At 36.6% G+C, this 26,631-nt stretch overlaps 1 protein-coding gene across 1 annotated transcript; it reads right to left on the minus strand.

Moving 5' to 3' along the window:
• Positions 1 to 2,679: 2,679 nt before the first annotated feature.
• On the minus strand, positions 2,680 to 26,631 carry LOC132286902 (pentatricopeptide repeat-containing protein At5g10690). Its single transcript, XM_059789325.1, has 12 exons — positions 26,110 to 26,631; positions 25,779 to 25,961; positions 23,489 to 23,621; positions 20,144 to 20,241; positions 19,787 to 19,948; positions 19,615 to 19,683; positions 19,116 to 19,251; positions 10,761 to 10,993; positions 6,183 to 6,260; positions 5,778 to 5,846; positions 4,625 to 4,801; positions 2,680 to 3,060 (listed from the first exon to the last, which is right to left on the minus strand). The coding sequence occupies exons 1-12, from the start codon at positions 26,350 to 26,352 to the stop codon at positions 2,797 to 2,799; spliced, it is 1,845 nt and encodes a 614-aa protein (XP_059645308.1). The 5' UTR covers positions 26,353 to 26,631; the 3' UTR covers positions 2,680 to 2,796.

Genomic DNA, 26,631 nt, shown 5'->3' on the forward strand with positions numbered 1-26,631 from the left:
GAGGCATCCGTTCAGATGGGAAAGAATGTTACAAGGGGTACTTGTCCCACATTAGATCTGGATGAAAAATGAAAGAGATATAAATGAGTGGATATACAGCACTACCAAATAACTTAAGTGTTTTAGTAAATATTAACACTAGACCACTAGCATGCTTATTCAATAATATATTTAATTTTAGAATTTTTACATATGCTTGTTTATGTTAGGTGTACAACTCTCCTCAATACTATATCTAATTTTAAATTCGTTACAAATACTCGTATGAACTTCCACAAACAATTCTCACATTGCAATAATATTTTAAATATTTTTTTCCCTGTCATTAATCAATTTTAAAAAATAATTTCTGACTATTTATTTCAAAAACAAATCATTTCTGACTTCCACAGGTCACCAAGCAATGAAGGCATATTCCCACTTGCTACTAATTTTCTTCCACCATTCAAGCCATGAAACAGACCTTTGAGGGTTAATATGAATCCACATGGGAGATAACTTCCACATCTTCATAGCTCCTCTCTCATAAGTGATCATTAAATGATCCACTATTTCATCAAAAACTTACACCAACTTTCCTCCACCACACCTCTTTCAAACTCAGAAACATCCAAACACAACCTTAAAAAAAAACATGTGTTTAATTTTCAACTTTACTTACCTCCAAAATTGACAGTCTACTGATACCTATTAAATCATTAAAAATATTTTTATTTTAAAATTTTGTTTTTAGATGTATTTGGTAACCATAAAAAGTAATTTTAATAGTTTTTCATTTTAACTCAGTAAAATTTTTGAATGAGGTTAAAATATATTTCAAGTAACTGTTTTTCTTAAATAATTTTATCTCTTTTTATTTCTTATAAAGACAATTTCATCTTTTGTTTTGGGGTTTATTTTTAGAATTTGAAAGGGAGAACTCCATTCTTTATCTTCATTTGGTGGGACAAAATTACCTTTCAAAGAGCACCTTCTTCCATCTAGAGGAGATTCTGTTTTTTCAATATCAGACCATCTATAGTAATTATATCAGTTTTACTAAGTTATTTAGTAATTTCTTTTGGCTATCAGGGTAATTTGATCATTTATAAGTCGATAGATTTTATTTTATTTTCTCTTTTTTCGATGGAGGGTAAGGGTTAATTCTATATTGAATTCATTTAGCATTTAAACTAGATTCTTGTTTGAAATACACACACACACACAAATATATATATATATATATATGATTTAGAGAAGAATCATTAGAAATCAGAAACAAGAATCACATTCGATGTGACACTCTATTAAAGGATATTAGTGTAAAATTAGAAATAGAAATGCTTTAAACAATAATATTAGCCAAACAAATTAAGAAGTTGTCAAAAGTATTTTACATATGTAAATGTATCACTAAACACCTAAAATGGTTTTAATTCACAATAATTTTATAGCAATTTTATTGAAACCAGTCTGGTTTTCGTTTTTTGAATGAGTTGATTTTTTACTGATTGGAAAAATCTGCTAATTTTGCCTTAGGCGACTCTTTATACTACTAGTTTTAGGTTCCTTTGGACTGAAAGAATGGATTTATTGTATTCAATTGTATAAGAACTATAGCTTGATGAATTTGAGAATTTATATGTATGTATCCATTTTAAATAACAAAGTGTAAAAAGTTATTTAAAATTCATTCGGTGATAGTTTAAGTTGCGTATTGTAACAAAAAAAAATTCTTCAATACCTCTAATTTAACATCTCCTTTAAACTTCATAATCAACCTTTAATTTATTTTATTTTTTATATCCAACATTTTGTGTAAGAAGTTATGACGAATTTTGGCCAGCCATGCAATCAATTTAGCTAGGATTTGTGTGACTCCGGCAATAAAGTAGGTCCCACACAAAAAATGTTTGCAGGCTGCCAACTGTGTCTAGGGGATAGGGATGGCTATACCAAAAGTGTGGGCCCACTTCATTTTATAACAGTCAAATACTGCAGGTAACCACGTCATCCCGCTGGCAAAAAAAAATTGTGCATCACCAACCGATACCGGTTGCCCTAAAGCGTTCATCTGTGTCTTGTACCTTTCGCTTTCCGCTTCAATCTCCCATGTCTTCCATCGCTATAACAAAGCGTTCATCTGATCAATGGATAGTAGCAGAGTTTCAAAATGAGAAACCTATAGATAGAATATTTCAATTGCAATACACAATAAAATGTTCCATATATGTTTATAGTATTGTATATCTGTAACTTCAGAATGTTGTATGTCACCAATATGCCATTTACCAGCAGCAACGTACTGATCCCAACCTGGTATCAATATTATTCAAGTACTTCAATCACTCTAGTTATATATGTATATTCACACTCCTGATCTCTTGACTCATTGTTTAAAAATGTACCACTAATTACATTTATACGGATCAAACCGAGTACTAGTTCGGTCTCACATCACCATCAATTCAGAGACAATACCAGCTTGAACAATGCCCTTACCGTGTTGGCCTGTTGAATGTATAAAAAGCTTTGACCATGAGTTTGTAACAAATGGAGCTTAGGCCAGATACTCTCTGCTGGATTATTTAGCTGCAATGAAACCCCACCTAATGACAATAGCAAAAGGATGACGAAGCATAACACAGCACGCTGCACCATCATCTATTACACAAATCCGAAAGCATTTGTAGACCCGAGTTCAGGTTTTTTAAAAGAATATATCCATTTCATATCTATATAGATGGATTACAGAGCATTACTGAAGTTGACAATCAAGGTTAGAGAAGCATAAATTAATGACTCATCTGTACAATGTTACAATGATATTCTACAAATAGGAAATTGCTGCCTTAGCACCTCTGATGCAGGTGTAGCAAGCTTAGATAATTGTTCAAATGTAAAAACTCCGACCGCCCTTAAACTTGAGTTGTAATACGGACTATACAAGTTGCTATATTTAACAACAATAACCATTTTGTACCTCTTCTCCAACATTAAATCAACCACGTGGCTAATAGATGTTGAGGCCGTAACATAAGGAGGTGGGCTTCTCATCATTGCTGAAAGTGACGCATTCAACTGCACAAGAACATACCACAATAGAATGCAATGTTAGAAGGCATCATAAGACTTTAACAATGAAGTTTGCAGTGGGTCACACAGTAACATGTTCATGACCTATATTTCTTGTTTAGGGTGCACAAAAATGCAGGAAACTAGTATCCTTCACGAAGCCTGTTCTTGATTGATTTTCTTGTTTAGGTGCATCATAACGCAGGAACTAAAATTCAATTGAAACTTGTGAACAACCTCAAAAAACAACATTTAATAATTAAGAATTTCTGATCCTGGAGTTCACAAGGAATGCTCCGTATACATATATTATAGGCTTCAAGGAGGTCGAACTAGGAGTATAATTAGACCCTTTTTGTAGTTCAGAATTAAATTGAGTCCACAATCACAATCTGAAAACTAGAACTGAAAAAATACCTCCACTATCTGAAAATTTTCAAAAAATGAAAAATCTATTAACCAGCTTCAAAAAAATCACCGCATTTCTTTAGAGAGGAAGAGGAGTTGAGCTATGTAGGTTTTGTCACTTTGTGACTGTATTCTACAAACGTCAGCATGACAACATCATACAGCAGATGACGTCAGCACAATCCAGTGGCCTCCAAACGCCTCCAACAAGCTTCGCCGGTGTGGGGACTTACAGGACTTTGATCAGTTGCTCTGATATCAAGTCAGAAATGTATTGCCAATTGATACTAGGCTTGGAAAGAATATGGTTTGAGGTACAATAGAGAGAGAAGAAAAGAGAGATGTAAGAAAAGGGTCCCAAGCGCTAGTTACGTGCTAATTACCCAAATATCGAATATTTAAATAGAAGAGAGAAAAATTATATTTGTTACAGAATGGTATTTAAAATAAGAATGCAGATTATTTAGAGGATAACTAACTTTTATAAATTTGGAAACTTTACAATAAAGTAATTATTTTTACTAGGAAGAAAATTCTGCTGAAGTTTGTAATTGGAATGCCCATGAAATTAACCGAGTTTATTGTGAAGCCAAACTTGTCTCAAGTTATTTATGCTTCTATCACAATGAAATGAAAGTTCTGTCACAAGAGAACTGCCAGTCTCAAAGGCTTCTGGACTTCTAAGCAAAAGAATAGATTCTACCACAGGAGTGCCACTCAATACAGAATACATCTCATCTGAGTTCTCAATATTTCATTGTGAACCCACGTGAGATCAGAAGAATCCTGACTCATTTTTGTGATATTACTTGAGCACTCATTAAAAATCCATTTCAGAAATGTTCCTGACTTCAACAGAGAGAATATATGATGAAAAGAAAATATATGCATTTAGGATAATATCAACTGCAGTAACATATTCTAGCAGATTGTGTTCTGGTCATCGGTTTGTCAACCATCCACAATAAATTCATCTCTGAGAAAGAGATACCTCCTCTACAAGCTACGGAAAAAACATAATTTTCTTGGAAACACATTTTGATCCATTAATGAACAAGAACAAAGAATCAGAAGAACATGAATGTATGAGTTAACAAAGTTGCCTATGAGGTGGTACATATTGCAGTTAAAGAAAAGCTCAGTAGAACTAAAGAGGAAGTACCTCTTTGCAGTCTTCACGGTGCAGTAGTCCTATACAGCTTCCCCAGTCATCTACAATGGGCACAACTGATTCTCTCAAGAATCGGGTGGCCACTTTCTTCAACTCCAAGTTAGCTTGCAGTGGCTGAGCTTCTTCAAATGGCATCATAATACACTCAATTGCATCACCCACTGATATCTAATAAAAGAGATCAAATTCAAAAGAATTTATCGATGTTAAAACAAATAGTTCATTTACATGATAAGGATGGTGGAGCAGTGACGAAGTCATGCATGAGAAACAGAGAGTAGCACTCCTTAATCAGGTAGCTCAATTAAATCTTCTATGCCCAAGTCCAATCATAACTGATTATCATTACTATAAAACCAAGTCAGATTTCTGGCATGAGCAATCTTCTCCACAAACTTACTGATGTAAGAAAGAATTTCAGTCTGTTCAACAAGTACATTTTCGACCCGAAAGGAGTGTCTTTTAGGTGGAAACGACCCATTGAGAAAAACCCATCACTAGCTTTAAAGCTAGTGGGCCATGTTGTTTTTCGGCTGAAAACCTTCATTTAGGACTCCGAAATCGCGTTTTTTCGTGTTATCGAAGGCCTGTTGACTATTTCGGGATTTTTGTTTGTGGCCTAAACAAAGTGGGATTGTACTGAATTTTTATATTCAGTAGTTTTTAGTGATTAGGTTTCTTATTCTATTTTTTCAGAATTTTTAGAGAGATTTATTTCTGGGCTTATTCTTTAGAGGTTGCCTTTTGCTTTTAGTTTCCTTTTGCTGCTAGGTTTCCTTACAACATTAGGTTTTCTCTATTATATAAATATTCAAGTACTGCAAAAGCAGAATTTAACCCTTTGATCAATAATATATCAGATTGCTTAGCAATTTTTCTTTAACTTTGTGGATTAAAACTTCGATCGATAAACTTGATGAAGCCTTGATCGATCGAAACCTATCACAGTTAGATTGACGGTTTTCATAGCTTCCGCTTAGTCACTTACCCCCAACCCCCAAAAATTAAAAATAAAAAATTCTCCACAAAACCAAATCATGGTAGGAAAATGTCAAGGCATCGATACATTTACAAATGCACCGTTGACTATCCACTATTGGGACATGGCACACTTCAATAGTGACTACAGAAACAAAGAGGATACCTGTGGAAGTACATAAGGACTAAACATGGATTTGGTGAAACCCAGCAAGGCCTCGATGCGTACAGCAACCTGCATTTCAATAGTGGACAAATTGGTAGTGATTGTATTCAAGAATGCTGATGAAAAGCATAAAGGGATTAGCGGTAAAACTACAAGAGATTTAAAAACAATATCAGACTATACAGGTTCATTACCAAAGAAACCCACTTAACGAGGGCCTCAAATATTTTTAATTACTCAACAAAAGGAAACTTGGACATTTAATGACCCAGAACAGCATGCTCAGTTCTCAATATCAGGAAGTCCAAAAGTAAGTCAGTGCAGAGAATTTATAGCTTCTTCATGTCACCTTGAATTAACTAAACTTTTTGTCTTTACAATAAAGTAAAGCAAAGGGCTACATACCATTCCTCCTCGACTTGTCCACGATATTCCCTTCCATCTTTTAATTATATTTGAAAGATTTTGTACAGCCTCATCAACCTAAGAAACTCAAACAACGTTAATTGAAGTGCAAACAAAAAAAGGAAAAAGAGGATAATTGAAATTTTTAAATGCTGCACAGTATCATGAATTTGCACATTTGGATAGAGTGATGAAATAAATTAGTACAAGTTCCAGCCAGACTATTTAACATGCAAGATACATGCACTATGACATAACCATAATGAAGAATATAGTGCAGAATATTCATTTTTAATGACGAACAATAATTTCCCTTGTCATAGAAACAAAGAAAATTATATAAAATAGGAATATCACTTGAATTTTATCTATCGATATTTGATAAATAACTGTTCTATCACTTCATAAATTTAGAAATTGATGCTCACTAGAACCACTACTCTCAAACCAGATAAACAAATTTGGCATAACCAGATAAACTTCTTCCTTTTCTTCGTCAAATTTGTACGCTTGCTCAGCAGATCCAGTTGTCCCACACTCTCTCTAGAGACAGATCTTCCATTGGTGCATTATCGTTTACATCTTTTCCCACCAATTCATCCATGTTTTTTCCAGCCTTCTCATATTGCAGAAACTTTAAATCGACACTAGCTTCGGTATTCAAAGCACATGTTACCTGTTCAACCTACTTGGGTTCTCCTATACAATTCTTGCTTTTATCTTCTTGTCCGCCCACTAGTCCACCATACAATCCCCAAACAAAGGCAAGAGATATTTAGTTATGGCTGCAACATCTAAACTGCTTTTGCAAATAATTAGCATTCCAAATATTTATTGACACAATCCACAATTGACATGGTACAGTCAAATTTGACACGAGCAATATGTCCTCTTCCATTTGTTTTCCAAATGTCTAATGTCTAGAAATCTCATGTGATATATATTTGTATCATGGTAGTATGGGACCCACTAAAGATTGCTATGTTCTTCAGTTTCTGATCACTCATGATGCATTGATGTCCAAGGCGCATAGTATACGTCGTCGCTGGTTTTTTTTTTGGGTGGGTGGGTTGGGGACATGAAACTTGTGTCTCAAAATCTGATGTTTGTTAACCACCAAGGGTTGTTGCTCAATGGTATCTCCTCTACCGTCCAAAGTGACAGGTTGAAAGTTCTAGCATAGGGACAACGTGGGTGTGTATTTATTTGCTACAATAAAAAATAAAGAAGTAAATCTGATTCTGAGCGGAACATCTTAAGCCAATATGAGAAACGGCAAAGAGTGGACAGAATTATATGAAGCCAAAGAAATAATAAATGCTTAAAATTCAGTCACTAGAAACAACAGAATCAATATTATTGTTAATTACACATAAAAACTCTCTTATTATGTTCATTTTGTTATAGTACTACTTTAAAACAGGCGGAAATATTATTTTACTCTAGAAAATAAATGTGAAAAACTAAACAACATGAATATTTAACTGTCTCTTCATATCCTTGAATATAGTGTTCCGTACCCAATCCTTGGACACCTACCCATACCTGACACATGCCCAAGTCCATGTAATAAAACCAATTTTGAAGTCTTGATATATTCAATAAAAATATAATTTATAGACAAATCACCAGAGGGGCGCAACCCGTATACCATAAAGTATACAGAAACTTATGCTGTTATTATACAACACAAATCACCTACAAAAGAATGTACAAGTATGGAAAACATATAGACATCCAAATTTTTTATGCTTGAGCATATTGCTTGAAGTCCCACATCCTCAAGCACATGCCTATTCCTCTCTATTTGAGGATACTACATAATGCAAATAGGCACCGCCTTCCAAGCTAATTGAACTCTCTTTCAAGCGCAACCCCCTTGACAACAAGCAAGCAACTTCTGCATAGACATCACCCAGAGGATCTAAAGGAAAGAGAACATCAGGTGATTCAGGCACCACATGTGCCATGCAAACTCACAGTGGAGGAAAAGATAGATACTTCCCTACCATCTTATACATGCAACACCAATTAGGAAGCATCTGCCTAGATTATCCATGGTCAAAAACACTTTCAACGTTGCAGACTAAACAAGGAAAGACACTTTGGATGAAACTTATACCTTCAAATATTCTTTCCAAGGTAAACCGGGCATATCCCACCACAAACCTTTCTAAGTAAGATCTCAGTCAACTAGTCATCCATATTCCATGGCACATTTCTACATCAAGGCATCTTTCCTCCCCTCGCAAATATAAAGGCCAAATTAGACCTCAAAGTGGGCATCACTCGGCTCCAACTCCAAACCCTGAAGCGCTTTGAGGAAGCAAGCTCCAACACAACTCCCCCAGTGAACTGATATAAGAGACTGCCTATCAGCTGCGGCACGGAAAAAAATTAAGAAAGGAGGGTATCTCAAAACATGTGTCATGCCAGAACCTCACTCTATGTGCATCCCCACCGCAAAGCCCAAGACCTTAGAGAACTTCCTCCTTCCTTAATCCCCTTTCACAGGCCAACTCCATAATAGTTCAAATCCAATCCTACAACCAGCTCAAACTTCCCCTCAAGTAGTCTCTTCCACAAATTGTCAGCTTCCAATGCATATGAGGTGAAAATCAAAAGAGACTGAAGCTGTCTTAAAAATATAATAGTTGAAGGGTTACATCAAAATGACAAAAATGAGTGGAAAACAGTGCAAACTAACCACTCAAAGACGCAAAAACCTTAAGGGGAGAAACTTAAGAATCATTTCATGAAGCCTTTAGCTAACCAGTTATATGAAGATCTTGCCTGAAAGGCTCACTAGTCATTAGACTTAGAATCAAATACATTTATAAAAAAATGAAAAATGTAAATCCCCAAGCAAAAGGAATTATGAAACTACTATATGTAGCACTTGTAAGCACCTATGAGTTTTGAGTTTTATAGCAAAATGCTCTTAAGGATAATATTTATTAACATTTTCCATAAATAAAATTAGGTTGGGATCTCTGACTGATTGCATTCTCCTTCCTGTGCCTTCCTTCCTCACTTTTATGTCTCCCTTTATTCCTCTCCTATTCAATAAAGCCAAAGCTACTTTCTTCCTACTGTTGCTTTTTCTGAGTGAAACTATCGCTCATTAATAATGGTAAAATGTAATGATCCAACATGCAATTATGCCGCATGTCTTTGACTTGATTATGCATGTGCATCATATTGCACTAAAGGTGGAGTAAAAGCTGATGCACCAAATGTGAAAATCAAATTGACAAGCAAACCAAGGGCCAAAGATAAGATGTCACATTTCTAGTGTAATAGGAAGGATGGCCAGGAAATATTTAAGCGGATATTCAAAAGTAAAAAAGCAAAGGTAAACCTTATAACCTCAACTAACCTAATTGAATCCTCAACAACAACAACAACCAAGCCTTTTCCCAATTACTTGGGGTTGGCTACATGAATCCCATATTTCCATTCCACTCTATGTAAGGTCATACCCTCAGTAACCCACATGCTATCATCGTATCTTTCTTTACAAACTCTCCATATTAACTTTGGTCTTCCTCTACCTAACTGAATCCTCATGATACAGTTTTTTTTTTTCTTTTTTTCTTCTTTCTGTGACTAGTAGAAGGATATACAATAGACTCCACATTGGAATTGAAATCAAAACCACCAGAACCCACTTCATCCTGATAGAAACAGAGGTAAGAAGTCATTGAGAAAACCTGCAATATTCTTTTGAGAAAACCTGGTAGATCCTGAACCACTCCACAAGACTTTATATGTAATATCAAAGCTCAAGCTTTAACATGCATGCTAGTTGGCGTTCCTTAGTTAAATGTTGCCTTTTTCATATCTTTAAAATTGAAATGCCAATGAATACATAATCATTTATGTTGAAAGATATAAAAGTTGAACAGCCACTAGGGCCTACATACACGTCACACAAAGCCCAAAGGGCTACAACTCTTTCATTCCATTCTCTCTTCATTTTGTTTACAATAAGCACCTCTATTTATAGGTGAATTGGGGAAGACTTGTAGCTATAATAAAGGAATTACACATAAAGTCAAATACAAATATGGCAACAACTTGTTGCCCAAGTATAGCAATTTAACATTCTGTCAAGGAGTGATCTAAGGGCTTAAATGTCTCATATAATTATTCTCCAACAATTTATAAATCTTTCACACTAACACTCGTAAACATGAAAGCAATGGGATTGTTAAGATACATTAGATTTATGCTCACAAAACATATTCACAAAGCACAAGTAGTGTACAGTACTAGTATTTGCAAGACCATATTGTATACTGCCCCATATACCTGTTTTTACTCAGATTTTCCTCATTGCTATATCCTACAATTTATTCTTTCACAAATCTAACATCTTAAGCTGTAAACAAAGCCAGTAGGTAATATTTTCCATGCAGTGTATTCTAGGTTGCTTTCTGTTAACAAACTTTAGAAATCACTTGAACAAATTGAACACCTTACAGGAAAAACAAGAAAAATCTAGAAGGCGTTGACATTTATACCATTATTGAAGAGGCCCCAATGTTCAAGACCAATTATAAGAAGATAGGGTACCTGGCCATCATTTAGGGCCGCCTCCATGAGAAGGTGATCAGCTTCTTCCTGAACTGTTGGGGAAATAGTTCCAGCAGAATCCGGCCATATGCGTTTGTTCAAACATTTGACAGTGTCGTAGTCTCCTTTTACAGCTAAAGCACGCATCAAGGAAAGATAGAGGTGAGGCTTCGGCCGCAGGTTTGGATTCCTACCAGCTCGTTTTAATATTTCCCCAAATATACAGAGGGCCCCTAGACATATCCAAGACAAAGATTGAATAAGTATAAGAGACAACAGAACTCTTGCCCATTTACAAACTGAAACGCTAACTAAAACATAAACCGGCACTAGATACAGCATTGGTGTAAGAAGGATGAAGTCCACATACCAAATGTGACTGTTCTATTAAAGAGGGATGACTTAGATAGTCCTCAAGATCATCTTTTTAGTTTCTAAACTCTAAATACGAAAATATAGCAAATGGTATCACTGTAGAAGTGAAGCGTGAAGTAAACCATCAGACTTCAAAAAGGTCTTCCGTGATATCCTTTTGAGATGACAAGGGTATATAACGGTACTGAATGAAGAAAGTTACCATAAAGGTTATAAAGTTCATTTTATAAAATATGGAGGGATAGAACTATGCCAAAACATAGAAAAAGGAACAAAAACAAAGGGTAGAACCTCTTCAGGGAATATAAACTTTATATGATTGTAGGGGGGACGATGTGCACATGCATAATGCAGCATTATTAGAAATTAAAATCGTCAAAAAGTACATAGACTGTACATGCTTTTGCCCCCAAACTCAGCCAAATCTGTCTAGATTTCCTTAGATTTGGATCATTGTCAAAAATTATAAGACACCTCGTTCAAACTTGGATAAATATCAACAATATGACAAATTCTAACAATATAGAGCAAATAAAGATTTATTATCTATAACTTTTCTTCATAACTATGTTATAGGACTTCATGTTCTGTTCACTTTGAATAAATTATTTTGGATCACACCTACATCCCTTCGGATCTGAGCCACATTAGGATGCTGAACAAGTATAAATATGTTAAAGAGTACTGGTTATGAGTGCATACTTGTTATTAAGTGGCATTATTTAAAAAATTTAAAGCCAGATTAGTAGTAATATGTTGGAATATGAGGGCATATTCTTGTAACAAGAGTAATTAGTGGAAATTTACCACGTAGGGTATTATTGTAAATCTTCCTTACCTTTAATATAAATATGTGGGCATAGATATCCCGTAAATGATCTACAACCCTTCTTTAAGAGAGTATAATAAAAAGTGATGTAGCCCTTTGCGCTTTGTGTGTCGTGGATGTAAGCCCTAGTGGCTGAACCACCTTATATTCGCGTGTTGTTCTATCTTATTTCTCTCTTCAATTTTTTATATATTAACACCATTCAATCTCTCTCTTCCTTCATCAAACCCTAATCATTTAAAACCTAAAACACAATCAATAGTGTATTTCAACTTGGTATCAGAGCCACCAATCGGAGTCCTGAAACCTTCAAAGAAATCTGTAATACACCAGAGCTGGCTGAGAGAGTCCGGATGTCATCAGCAAGGTGCTGGCGTCAGCATCTGTACAGTTGAAACTTGGCGAAAAACACATGGGTCGACTCACCTGAAATTTTTATGATATATGGTGTAATTTGTTTAAATGTTGAAGGAAGATGTTTGATGGGCCTTTTATATATTTGAATAATTTTGGAATTTTGGGACTGAATTTGCAATCTGCTTGTTCTAGAATTTTTTGGCTGCTTTTTGGGTTCAAATCAGTTCCTTAGGATGCGCCTAAGCCTCTTGAGTATTGTTGTGAAGTTTCATTGAGAGCCAACTTTGTTTTGAAGGTTTTTTGCTGATATTTTAAGAGTGGCTGACCGCTTTGGCTGCTGTCCATGGACCATGGATATTTGGCTGCTGTTTTCTATGTTTTGCAATTCATTAATCCTAGAAATTATTTGGGAAATGATTTTTTTGGTAGTTGTTGAGCATTTTTTTGGCTTCCTAAAGCTTCTGTTTTTGGCTTTTTGGGCAACTGCTATGTTCTTTCCGTCTTTGGTCAAGCCTAACTTGTTTATCAGTCATGTCTGGAAAAGACGAAGGATCTACCCGTAGTGCAGGAGGAGGATTGTGTCATGTAGGGACTCTTGGATATAACACTTCTCTTCAAATTAGTCCAGTAAAGTTGGATGGGAGCAATTACCTAGTGTGGTCTCAGTCTTCCCTATTGTCAGTTTATTGCGCAGTATTACGCCGAGCTCAATAGTCTGTGGCAAGAAGGGGACTGTTATCAAAATTTTCAGCAGATTGTGCCGATGATAGTGCCGAATTTCAAAAGCTATTGGACAAGGAGCGTGTGTGATTTCTTAGCTGGGCTTAACATGAAGTAAAACCAGATTTGTGTTCAGTTGCTTGGCAGGGATCCCTTCCCATCTATGAGGCAGGCTCATTCATGTATCCAGCAAGAGGAGAGTCGTAGGAGTGCTATGATTCGCACTATAGCTCAGGATTGCTCTGTCCTTGCCAGTATTTCTCATAAAGATCAGCAGGAGGGGATAACCTCGTGTTGATACTGTTCAAACTGATGAGAGAGAGAGAGAGAGAGATCATGGTGGCTACTGAAATGTATTTCTCATATGTATTAAACCCTAAGCCTACAGTGGCTTATATAAAGATACAAGACTCAGCTAATTACACAATGACCCTCCCAACTATATGTAATTACATAATGACCCAAAACATTCTAACACTCCCCCTCAAGCTGGAGAGTATATATCAAATAATCCCAGCTTGGAACAGATAGTCCTTAACCGATTATGACCCAATGCTTTGGTAAACATATCGGCTAATTGATCTTCAGACTACACAAATGGAGTAGAGATGCTCCTACTTAATATTTTTTCTCGAATGAAGTGACAATCAACTTCAATATGTTTGGTCCTCTCATGAAACACAGGATTTGATGCAATGTGAACAGCTACTTGATTATCACAGAACAACGGAGTGGGAGTTCCAACTGTCAACCCAAGTTCTTTTAGAAAATGTTGTATCCATGTCAACTCACTAGTGGTATGGGCCATTGCCCTATACTCAGCTTCAGCACTAGATCGACCTACCACCGTTTGCTTTTTACTTTTCCATATAACAAGATTTCCTCCTACAAATGTGCAGTAGCCTGTAGTAGATCTCCTATCTGAAAGAGAACCAGCCCAGTTAGCATCTGTAAAACCTTCCACCCTGAGATGACCATTTGATTTATATAGTAACCCAAAACCTGGAGCTTGCTTGAGATATCGGATAATCTGAAGAACAGCAATCCAATGTGGCATTCTAGGAGCTCCCATGAACTGACTCACAACACTAACTGCATATGAACTATCAGGTCGAGTGATAGTGAGATAAATTAATTTCCCAACAAGGCGACAAAATCTGCCCGGGTCATTAAATAGATCACCCTCATCAGACACAAGTTTTGTATTTGAATCCATAGGAGCATCAACTGGACGACCACCCAACATACCTGTTTCTTCTAATAAGTCCAACACATATTTGCGTTGAGATAAACTTATACCCTTCTTGGATCTAGCAACTTCAATACCCAAGAAATACCTAAGTTTACCCAAGTCTTTAGTGTGAAATCGATTTTGTAGAAACAACTTCAACTTAGCAATGCCTTCAGAATCATCACCCTCGATCACAATATCATCTACATACACCACAAGAAAAATGAAGCCAGCTTTAGTGCACTGGTGAAATACCGAATGATCGGTCTGGCATCTGTTAAGACCAAATTCTAATGCCGCCTTAAAGAATTTTCCAAACCAAGCCCGTAGAGATTGTTTCAATCCATACAGGGCCTTTTGAAGGCGACAAACAGTGTAACAATACTCCCCCTAAGCAACAAACCCAGGTGGTTGCTCCATATAAACTTCTTCAACTAAGTCACCATGCAAGAAGGCATTCTTGACATCCAATTGAAACAATGGCCAGTTACAATTGGCAGCAATGGAACTAAGTACCTGAATAGAAGAAATCTTAGCAACAGGAGAAAAGGTCTTATCATAGTCAATACCATAAGTCTGAGTGTACCCTTTTGCCACCAGACGAGCCTTCAACCGCTCAATAAACCCATCGTGAAGGTATTTAACAGTGTAGACCCACTTACAACCAACCGTTTTGGAGCCCGGAGGTAAGGGAACAAGATCCCAAGTCCAATAACGGCGAAGGGCATCCATTTCATCTACCATGGCTTTGTGCCAATCCGAATGAGAAAGAGCATCTTGCAAAGTCTTGGGAACAAAAGTAGCAGACATTTTGGATACAAAACAAGATAAAGAGGATGAAACATTATGGTAGGAGACAAAGTTAGAAATGGGATGTGCTACTACACACGACCGAATACCCTTACAGAGAGCAATAGGCAAATCATCAGGCGAAGTAGATGGCGTTGGATCAGAAGACTCTGAAGGAGATGGAGGGAGCGAAGTAGGCGGTCGAGGTCGTAGAGTATAAACCTGCAATGGGACAACGGAGCGAGGAGGTGGGGAAGCAGGAAATAGAGAGGGAACAGTTGGCATAGGTGGCTCAAGAGTAATATCGAGAGGGGTAGAATAATTAGAAAAATATGGGAGAGACTCAGAAAAGGAGACATCAGCACTAGTGAAATAGCGCTGAAAATGAGGACTATAGCAACGATAACCCTTCTGAGTGCGAGAATACCCAAGAAAAACACACTTAGTGGCACGAGGGTCGAGTTTGTCAAGACTGAGCCCAAGGTTATGGACATAACACACACATCCAAAGACCTGAGGAGTAAGATTAAACGATGTGGAGTTGGGAAATAGAACAGAATGAGGAGATTTCCCTTGTAACACCGACGAAGGCATCCGATTAATAAGATGACAGGCCATGAGAACAGCATCACTCTAAAAACGTTTGGGAACATGCATATGGAATAAAAGCGCACGACATACTTCCAGGAGATGACAATTTTTACGTTCAGCTACTCCATTTTGTTGAGGAGTATAAGTACAAGATGATTGATGAATGATGTCTTTAGCATGAAAATAAGTCTCAAAAGGGTCCAAGAAATATTCTTTGGCATTGTCAAAACGTAGAACTTTAATGGAACATCCAAATTGAGTTTTTATTTCTTTGCGAAATATTTGAAAAATAGAGAATAACTCAGAACGATTTTTCATTAAAAACAACCAAGTCATACGAGAATGATCATCCACAAAAGTCACAAAATAACGAAATCCATTAATAGAAATATGTTTTATTGGCCCCATACATCTGAATGAATTAACTGAAAAGGACTAGCAACACGATTGTGAGCTCTCGGTTCGAAAGCACGACAATGCTTATTAAGCTGACATGCTTCACAAGGCATGGACTCAACACGACTAAGACTAAGACGGGGGACTTGACGCTGCAAAACTGATAAGGACGGGTGGCCGAGACGACAGTGCCACTGGAAAGGAGACAAAGATGATTGAAGAGCCGTGGGAGATGGTGAAAGATCAAAGTAATACAAGCCACCTATTTCATGTCCCGTACCAATCTTCTTCATCGTCTTGAGATCATGAAAAATACAACATGAGGGATAAAATGTAACGGAGCAATTAAGAGATTTAGTAATTTGACTAATGGACATCAAATTAAAAGGGAATTGAGGAATATATAATACAGAGGAAAGGGACATAGAAGAGGTGAGTTGGGTAGATCCCACACCCAAAATTTTAGCGGAGGAGCCATTAGCAAGAGTAACACTTTGAGAGGAAGGAACAGACTGAAAATCAAATAAGAGATGAGAACTACCAGTCATGTGATCTGATGCGCCAGAGTCAAGAATCCAGGAACTCTGACGAGAGAATAAGAGACATGCAGGTGCACTACCTGATTGGGCAAAGGAAACCATGGAAGATGAGGTGGAAGGCCGTTGTTGAGACATAAACTGAGCATACTCATCGCGGGAAACTGTCATAGTGACCATAGCAGGCTCAACAGCCACTGATGAAGCAGTTGGTGTGGCAGAGAAAGAAGAATCCCCTTCATTAGAGGTTACTTGATGTGCATAGGAAGAAGGTGACGGTTTCCCATAAAGATCCCAACAGTAATTGACAGTGTAATTAGTAAGACCGCAGTGAGTGCAGAGTTTGGAGTCTCTACCTCTGCCACGACCATGGCTACGACCACGTCCACAGGTAAAACGACCGCCACTGCCACGAGAAGACTGATAACCACCTTGGTTCACAACTAATGCAGAACGTTCACTGCTAGGAGGAGCAGTGACACCACTTGAAGCACTCCCGGAAGCGCCACTAGATAGAGTAGCACGCTGGAGCCTGGAGAACATATCAAGAAGAAAGGGAAGTGCAGGGCTACCCAAAATCTGTGCACGAACAGATTAATATTCTGGTGACAACCCCGTGAGAAACCGAACAGCATTAAAATCCTCACGTTGTTGTTGCATGCTCTTCACATTAGAGGTGATAGGCTGATACAAGTTCATTTCTTCACAAATTCCCATGGACTATGAGAAGTACTCTACGAGATTGTTAGTACCTTGCCGGAGGTCAAAGAATTGTCTGCACACCTCATAAATTCTGGTGATATTACCAGTACCGGAATATAGTTGTTGGAGGCGGTTCCATATCTCCTTGGCAATATCCAAATACAACAGGTTGGAGCTGATATTGGGTTCAATACAATTCAGCATTAAGGAAATGATCTGAGCATCCCTTTGTTCCCATGAACTGAAATCTGCATCACTGTCTTTAGGCTTCTCCTTAACCAAATGAGAGCCAAAGCCTTTGGCTTTCAGAAAAATAGCTACTGATTTGGCCCATAAAATATAGTTCTTCCCATTGAGCTTGACCGAAGTCATAGGAGGATTGAAAGAAGCAGAAGAAAGCAGGTCTGAACCGGCAGCCATAGAGAAGGAAAAAAAAAAAAAAAAAAAGATAGAAGAAAACCGAACCTTTAAAAAAAAAAAAAAAAAACTGAATCTGGATCTGGTCAGACGGGCCGGATCTGGGCAAACGGACCGAATCTGAACGAGTTCTCTGCTATTCCGGTTTTAGTAAACCAAGGTTGGGATAACTTCACGCCTGCAGCCAAACACCACCCTTCTCCTTCACAATCAGCGCCAGTAAGAACCAGAACTCTGCCACCGACAATAAACTCCAACAGCCGAGGTTCGCAATGGAGAATCAAGGCTAGTACACACCCTAGCCCTTGCAGCGGTGACGGCAAACCAACACAAACGGCGATCTAATAACTGAGCAGAGAGGGTTCGCGATGATGGAACCTCTACAACTTGCGACAGCCAAGGCAGCCTCGGCCAACAAAACGAAGGGCTTCAGATTTGAGAACGATGGACAAGAAGCGCTGAACACAACGACAGCTTCAAACCTCCGGCTCGAACAGAATGACGGCCAAACCTTCGGCGAAGAACAAAATCGGCTTCAATCTCGATTTCGATTTGTAGAAGACCACCACAGATGTAATCACAACCACAATCTTAGTTTCCCATTGTTTCGTACTGCTCTGATACCATGTTCAAACTGATGAGAGAGAGAGAGATCATGGTGGCTACTGAAATATATTTCTCATATGTATTAAACCCTAAGCCTACAGTGGCTTATATAAAGATACAAGACTCAGCTAATTACACAATGACCCTACCAACTATATGTAATTACATAATGACCTAAAACATTCTAACAGATACCAAGAGTGGGGGTTCTGAAAAGACCAGCTGAAGTGTGATTTCTTCAAGAAGACAAAGCACGCTAGGAACCATTGCTGGAAACTCCATGATCGTCCCACTAGAGGAAGAGGTGGTGGTCGATCTGGCACAACAGGTCACATGCCTATACGTCGGAGGTCTTAGAGGTTGTATCTCAACCTACCAATAGGGATACTACCACTCTTAGAGCAATGAGCTGCAGATACATCAATGCTTGATGACTCCGGTTAATACCTCATCTTGTACTAGTGGCTCATCTTCTTCTAACTTTGCTCACACAGGTATATCTGCTAGTGCTTTGAGTGAGTTTCCACCCTCCCATCCACGGGTCATCGACTCTGGAGCCACTGATCACATGACATGTTATTCTAATCTTTTTCATTTTTTATGTTAATTAAATTCTTCCAATCTTTTCTCCTCTTGTTCCACATTTATGTCAATATGCCACAACAGATATTTTAACACATTGCATTCACATCAGAACCTAGAAATCAACTTAAGACATAAGATCTGGGATCTGAACTAGAACACTAGATAAAATCCAGATCCAATCCATTTATGCAATATACAAATAAACTTCAAGTACAGAATACCTTTAATTGAGCCACAATTGAGCAATGCATCAACTATGGCAGTGTATGCTACTCTATCAATAAACAAACCATGACATGATTTCATTTCTGTCACAATCTTTTGAACTGATAGAAGATCATTTGCTTGCCCGAAACCCTGCATAAACGAAGTTCTTTTAATAATTGGATTAAAGGAAAATGAACACCCACAAAAAAATGTTTAAAAGTCCATTTTCAGCACAAGATCCCTTTGCTTATGACCAGATAAAGTGAAAGACGAGAAATTTAGAAATTCGTTGATATAAAAAAAGATATATATATATGACCAAGTAAAGATAAATATACTACTATAAATATTGTTTGCTTATTTTCTCACAGAAAGAGATGCAATATTTCATACACAATTCAATTGACATTGCATCCAGTATATGGTGCCAAGAGATCTCCTTTGGCATACCAGAGATTCTTAAAATTTTCATTTGTGCCATTTTAAAATTAATTAACTGAAAGACTAACTCACCTTAAGTAATGTAGTGTAAGTAACAATATCAGGAAAAAGATCACCATGGCCAACTTTCAATGCTTTATCCTGCAATAGTAACAGGTGTGTTTAATCAAGTGAGCCTGATTCGTTATACCCCTAAAATAAATTCTAAGCCTCTAAACATGTATTTCAAGTACATGGATGAGACCTTCATTTCCTCAAAAAATTGCATGGCAAAATCAAAATTTTCAGCCTTGACACATGCAAATATTAGAGTGTTATATGTGAGCCTGTCAGGACTTATTCCTCGCCGTAGCAATTCATCATGGACACCTAGTGCTGCTAGAGGAAGATCCGAGCTAATATAACCCTGAAAATAACAGAGGAAAAAAATCTCACCAAATGAACATTATTATCCATCTTTTGTCACAAGCACAGTAGCATGCATATTTTATAAACACTAGAACTCATAACTAAAAAAGAAGAAAATAAAAATAATATAGTAAACAAATAAATAAAATTTTATATGTTAAAAGTCTTGAGAAATGTATGTCAGTGTAAAAACCTTCATTAATAAGTTGTAAATCAAGATCGGTGGACTGCTGCCTTCATGAAGCACAAAATCATAGCGTGCAAGAAGACCATTGGCACGGCGTAGATCCCCTGCACTAGACCAACGCAACTAAGAAGGCACTATCAGCAAGCAAAAATGTATAACTTGCGTTATTTTCATCCAATATTAGAAAATGCATCTCGTGGTAAAAAAATACCCAGCATACTAGTAGTGATTTTTTAAATGAAGGACTTAATTCAATTAAACCACCCTCATTGACACTACTGATGTTGTGGCTTTAGCATTAAAAGAAGCTCCAAAAGCAACAGAAAAAGTAACACCGTACTCCTATATGTATCATGTGAATGTATATGCATATATATAACAGTATGTTGATAGTTGAGATAAAAGAACTAACCCAAGGATTTTTCTACTTGAAACAAAAAACAAAATAATATTAATATACATTAATGGATTAGAATGAATCATTTGTCTGTCTATACATTTGGAGCAGACACATCCCTTTTCAATTTCTACCACCAAAAGCTTAAAATGTTGGGATCAAGATCACATAGAAGGACATAAAATCTTAACATTGTTGGGATCATAATCACATTGAAGGACATAATGGGATAAAATTGAGTGATGCAGGAGCAATCCTCTTGAAAATGAGAAAATCATAACACATGATCACTGGCACTGTATCAGTTAAAGCAGTACTGTTCACAAGTATTATGGAAATTGCTGTCATAAGTATTCTACCAATACTCTAGTGCGACACAGTTAACACTACAATGGCAGAGTGCTGGAATGGGGACAACCCAAGTACAGGATAAGTATAGAAGAATACCTTAAACTAAACAATGCAGACTAGCTAATCAAACAGGAAACTCAAGCATTTGTTCAACTCATGCCTCGAAAAGTCCACCCATAAGCAGTAAGGCCACCCCCCCTCCCAACCACACCAAAAGAGGATAAAGGCGCCAACACCTAAACTGAATTTCTCCTTGTAATGTTGTGAGCTCTATCTTAATGACAAATTCAGCATTAACCTACTCACTTCAAAGAACTTAAGAAGTCTAGAGATAGAAACCCAAGGCTCTAATAAGTCAGAGTACACATGGTGTTTTATAATTTGAAATTTTCAACTAACTTTTAAAATCCTGCTGATTGCAATTTGAAATTCAGTTAATTAGTTCTATTTGCTACTAATACTTGTTCACACAATCACATAAACATAAAGAGTAAATAGAGAGAGCAGAGACACAAGATTCTTAACATGAAAAACTCTAAACAGAGAAAACCACGGGACCTATTTGAGTTGCGCCATCTCCGTTAGAAAGACCTAGAGCAGGTGAATAGGTCCAGTTTGCTCTTCTAATTGATTTTTAAACTCTTTTTAGATTTTAGTGAATTAAGCACAAATTCAATCAACCAACACACAAAACAGAAAAATAAAAGTAGAGTAAAGTAAGAGAGTAACACCAATAATTTTTACTGGAAAACCTGAGCGTGATAAAACCACGGAGACAAGTCGTCTCAGGCAAATCAATCCAGTATACTCAAGAGAAAGAGCACAATGAGTTCCAGTGCCTCGAGAACTGTTCTCCATGAGATGCAAATTCAATGCCTTCAGAATCACCTGTCGTTGATTTGTCTCCAACCCCAGTGTCCTCTAACTCTAGTGCCTTTGGAATCATCAACAATACTGATCCATGTCAACGCAATCACCTTGCGATGATCCACTTCTCATAGTGATCGATTGCCCTTTCTTCCACAGGAACATGTGAAGAACTAAAATGAATGCTGCGCTGATTATACTGAATATGTTCCGTAACAAGGTTCACAGCAACAACAATCAAGAAGGAACAACACACTAGACACTCAGATATTAACTTGTTCGAATTAAAGAAACAAAATTAAGAAAAATTTCAGCTTAATATTTCTCAAAAAGTCTAAAAAATACTCAATAATAGCTCGTCTATGAAAATCCGATAAAAGCTGAGTTTTTATACCTTAGAGAGTCCTCAATTCAACTGAAAAAGTCATCCAAAATCCTTAGAAGAAGTCTCTAGGAGTTTTGATAAGAAATAAAGAAAAAATAAAATAAAAATAAAAATAAAAAACAACTTGAAAATTAGTTTCTCAGTTGAAGTTGACAAGTTTGAACCAGTACAAGATTTTTTAGATCCGGTACAAAGGAATTCTGGACCAAAATGAATCAACTACAGAATCATGTACAACTGGTACAAGGTTTTGGCCAACCGGTAAAGCATTCGGGACTAAATTTTGTACTACAACAGAATCACATTTTACTGGTTTTGCATTTTCTACAACCGGTATAATAGCATTCTGCTTTAAAACCTCTAAGTCCAGTAGCTTCTTCAACTGGTACTAGGATCCTTAGAACTGGTTCAATCTTATTCTGTTGTAAAAAAACACTAACGAAAAATTTCACAAAAACACTTCAACTAGAACCATGTGCAACGTGTACTCACAACACTCACTTACCTGACCTGAGTGTTGTTCAACCAAGTTTGTCCGTACTCGAGCTTGTGTTTATCAAACCATTCTCCGCTTTCAAAACCGAGACTCAAAGAAACAAAAATTGAAACTCAATAAACAAGTTTTGATTACAAATTTTGCCCAGACTCAATTAGGTCAGCCTTGTCCAGCCATGAACAAACCACTATGAGAAAGAGATAACAACAGGTTACCAGAATCCCTAGTTACCTCTTGATGTGAACATACCAAACTCTGCACTTGAGTCTCTAGGTTGTCTATTCTGTTAACAGATTCACTCCTCACAATCTACTTCTCCGTGGCTTCTCCAATCCCTCTACTCTTTCATTGATTGGTTGTATTATACTTTTGGAATTGATTCTGCTAATCTCTTATTTTAAAACACTTGATCACACATATCAGCCTATTGAAAACCCTAGATTGAAAAACAAGGACTTTTCTCTCTCTCTAATGTTTACAGGCTCAAGTCTGTCCTTTTAGACTGACTATGACCTCATATTTATAGCCGATATAGGAGTTCATTAGGATTAGAACTTGGTGTTGGCAAATTTTGTATCAAAAGTTGGAGTATGTAACTTGTGTTTTATTTTCAAAAATTAGTTTAGTTAGTTAGTTACATGAGATACTGTTAATAAGGGTTAATCTTCCACTCTGATAATTACTGCCTTTTTCTGAAATTATTCCTGGTGCTCTATCCAAGTAAAACTTCCGAGCCACGCATACACTTTTGGTATTATTTTAACTTCATTGTTGGAATTTTAGTAGTTTCAAGAAATACAACTTAATAAATAAAACAGAAAAAATTTAATTTTCTCTGAGTGTATAGAACCTAACCTGCTTCAATAAGAGCATTTAGCAGACCATAGATAAGTGGTGCTGACAACTTTGGCCTTCCCACAGCAGTGCCTTGTTCGACAGATTCAAGTAATTGAAATGCTTCATCAATTCTTCGAGCATCGCCCAACCCCTTTATAAAATAAGGAAGAACCAGTCATACTTCAAGATGGATGAATTCTGTGAGTTGCAACTACATGTACTGCAGATAACAAATTACCATAACCCAAAAAAAATAAATAAATAAATGTTAAAGATAATACTGAAGTTGTGGTAGTCAAAATGGCAAGGGGGCACAGGATATTGTCCTATAGTTATTAAGGCATCAAAGCAATCGCTAATGCACCTCTTATAATTGATCAGACATGACATACACGGATTTATAATTGCCAAGTCGTCTCTAAATATACATTTGCAAGCATTGTTCTGCTATAAGTACATAAATAAAATATAAATAAATAAAAACGTAATTAACAAAAATTATATCTAACAAAGTACAAACAACAAGAAGAACGAGAACGAAAGAAAGAGGAAAAACTGTTTATTCAAAAATAATTTACAAATATCTGGAAGAGTGTTGTATCTCCAATATGTAAAGACAATCCTACAGAGAAAGAGAGAGAATCCTTCTTACATGTTGAAAAAAAAAAAAAATTTTGAAAAATGATAAGGAAAAAAAAAGAAGCAATTTCTTTTCCCTCCCACTAAAGTGACAAAACATTGCTACATATTACCCATAAACTATTGAAGAATATAAAATCGATTAGAATGGGGTAAAAGTATTCATAAAGCACCCAAAAGAGTTCAAAATCAGGGCTTTGCTTAGTTTTTTCTTTTTCTTCTTATGCCCTTTTTTTTTTTTTGCCCATCCCTATATTGTAATCATTTTAAGTTATTTGCTTAAAAATTTATTGGATTATTTTTTAACTAAATCCCAATTAGCTTGTGTTTATGTTCTTGTTCCAATTATTTGAACAAATTTTTTTTTTCAGATTCACAATTGTTTTCTGAAGAGCAATCAGTGACAGATGAGATTTGCATTCTACAGTTGAATAGCAACTGCAGCATTGAGAGATCTATCAATCACTAGTGAAGAAAAGGCAACTCATAAAGAGTAATTGCGTTGACAAGGAAAGCCAAGGGCTGGTGATTACGTGTGGAGTTTGGACTTGTGGAGATAACTTTGTGAGTCAAAGCTAAAGCAACTGGCTAGTGATTCTAAGGTTAGAAAGTGGACTAGCAGGGTAAGGTTGTATCCATTCTTCAATGTAATGGACTATTTGAGCTCTAGACTTGGTCCGGTAGTTTCCTTCCATTTGAGTTTTCCACATAAGAATTTGGTGTCTTTGTACTTTCTTGTTTCTTTTAACTTTTGCTATATTAATGCTGTTGGTAATTACTGAAAAGTGAAAATTGTTCACTGAGCAAAGTCAATCTATAAACCCTTCTCCGCGTCAATTCAAACTAAGGATCCAACCAGGTACTCCATTGTGCAAGTCTCATTTATAAATTCTACAAAGTTTATTAACTATCAGTAAAAATCCAAGTTCATGGAGTTAAAACATCTCTATCACAATATATAGGGCATTGTGCAATGGAAAACTATCACAACTGTGATAGCACATCTGTTACGTAATGCCATTACACACAATTTCCACGTCATCATTTTCATTACCATTATTCCGGCCATACAACTTTTTCAAAACTATGCTAAAGACACACACGGACCAAAAAATATATATATGAAGAAGAAGAAGAAGGAGGTCATATTGTGATTATGTTTATTGCATTACACCTATGATGTCCACAATAGTACAATGACATTTGGGATCCTCGATATCATCAATGGTTAGATGACTAAAATCGACTTGATCATGTCATGATGACTAGAAGTTTATAAGATTTAAAACATAAATCCTGCATCATAAATATATGTCAATAAACCATAACATGTGTCTTTTAGATCTAGAAATACAACAGAAAAGGATCTTCATAAATTTGGAATTAGTTGCAAGATCAAGTAACCTTCTTGAATGCAGTCAACTCCAGTTTTGTTTATATCATTTTCCTAATTGGTTCTCCGAAACAGAAAAATAAAATGCCAACATAATTTTGCAGCTGTATTTAGTGAAACCAGCAAGGAGAAATTTGTGCACTTAAAGACATAGTCATAGATGCATCATAACTGGATATAGCTTCTACACTCGTGCTCAATTGATCATACTCTGGCATAATGAAACACAGACACATATAATTGAAACAATATTTACACAAGAGAACATTGAAGTACCTTCAACAGTGTACCATATGTGATATCATCAACCCCACAACTCTCTGGCCTCGACATTTCATCGAACACCCGGAGAGCTGAATCAACATCGCCGCAATGAACACAAGCCCGCATTACCGCGTTCATCACAATTGTATTCAACTTCCCACATTGCTTCTTTGCAATCTCAATTTCCTCAAAAATCTGACCAAAAAAAAAAAAAAAACAAACAAGCAAACAAGCACTCATAAAAATTGAATAGTACAGTGAGTAAAATCACAGAGATACATACACAAATACCTATATATATATATATATATATATATATATGTTCAAATTGATCATAAATGACCTGACAAAGTTGTCGCCTGCGAGTGAGTTGGACGATGCGAGAAGTGAGTCGTTTGAGATTGGGTATGGAGGGGAGGGTTTGAGGTTTGTGCCTTTTGAGTGGGTGTCGAGAGACTGGCGAAGAAGAAGAAGAAGAGAGAGTGTGGAAAGGTTGTGAGGGTTTTGATTTTGAAGGATTGCAAAATCTGAATGAGGGAGTGAGAAAGGTTTCATGAGAAAACAGTGAGGTACAAAGTTGATGCATTTTTTGGTTTGAATTTGATGTAACTACCCATCACCTATGCATACACGGCTGAGTGTTCTGCATTGTTCTTGCAGCTACACATGATACATCAGCCATGAATGTACAGGTTAGAGAGAGAGAGAGCGGGAGTGGGTGGATAATGTGAGGGGACAATTGGCGCGTAATCTAGCCATCTTACCCCTTTCCTTTTTTTTCTTTTTTTTCACTGGATTACAACCTTTATTTTTTTTTTTAAATAATATAAATTAACTATGGTTTTTACCGTGGCAATTAATGATT

This window comes from Cornus florida, unplaced genomic scaffold (assembly GCF_030987335.1).
Source record: "Cornus florida cultivar Cherokee Brave unplaced genomic scaffold, ASM3098733v1 CherokeeBrave_3.0.0_Hap2_Chr11, whole genome shotgun sequence".
NCBI classification, from domain to species: Eukaryota; Viridiplantae; Streptophyta; class Magnoliopsida; order Cornales; family Cornaceae; genus Cornus; species Cornus florida.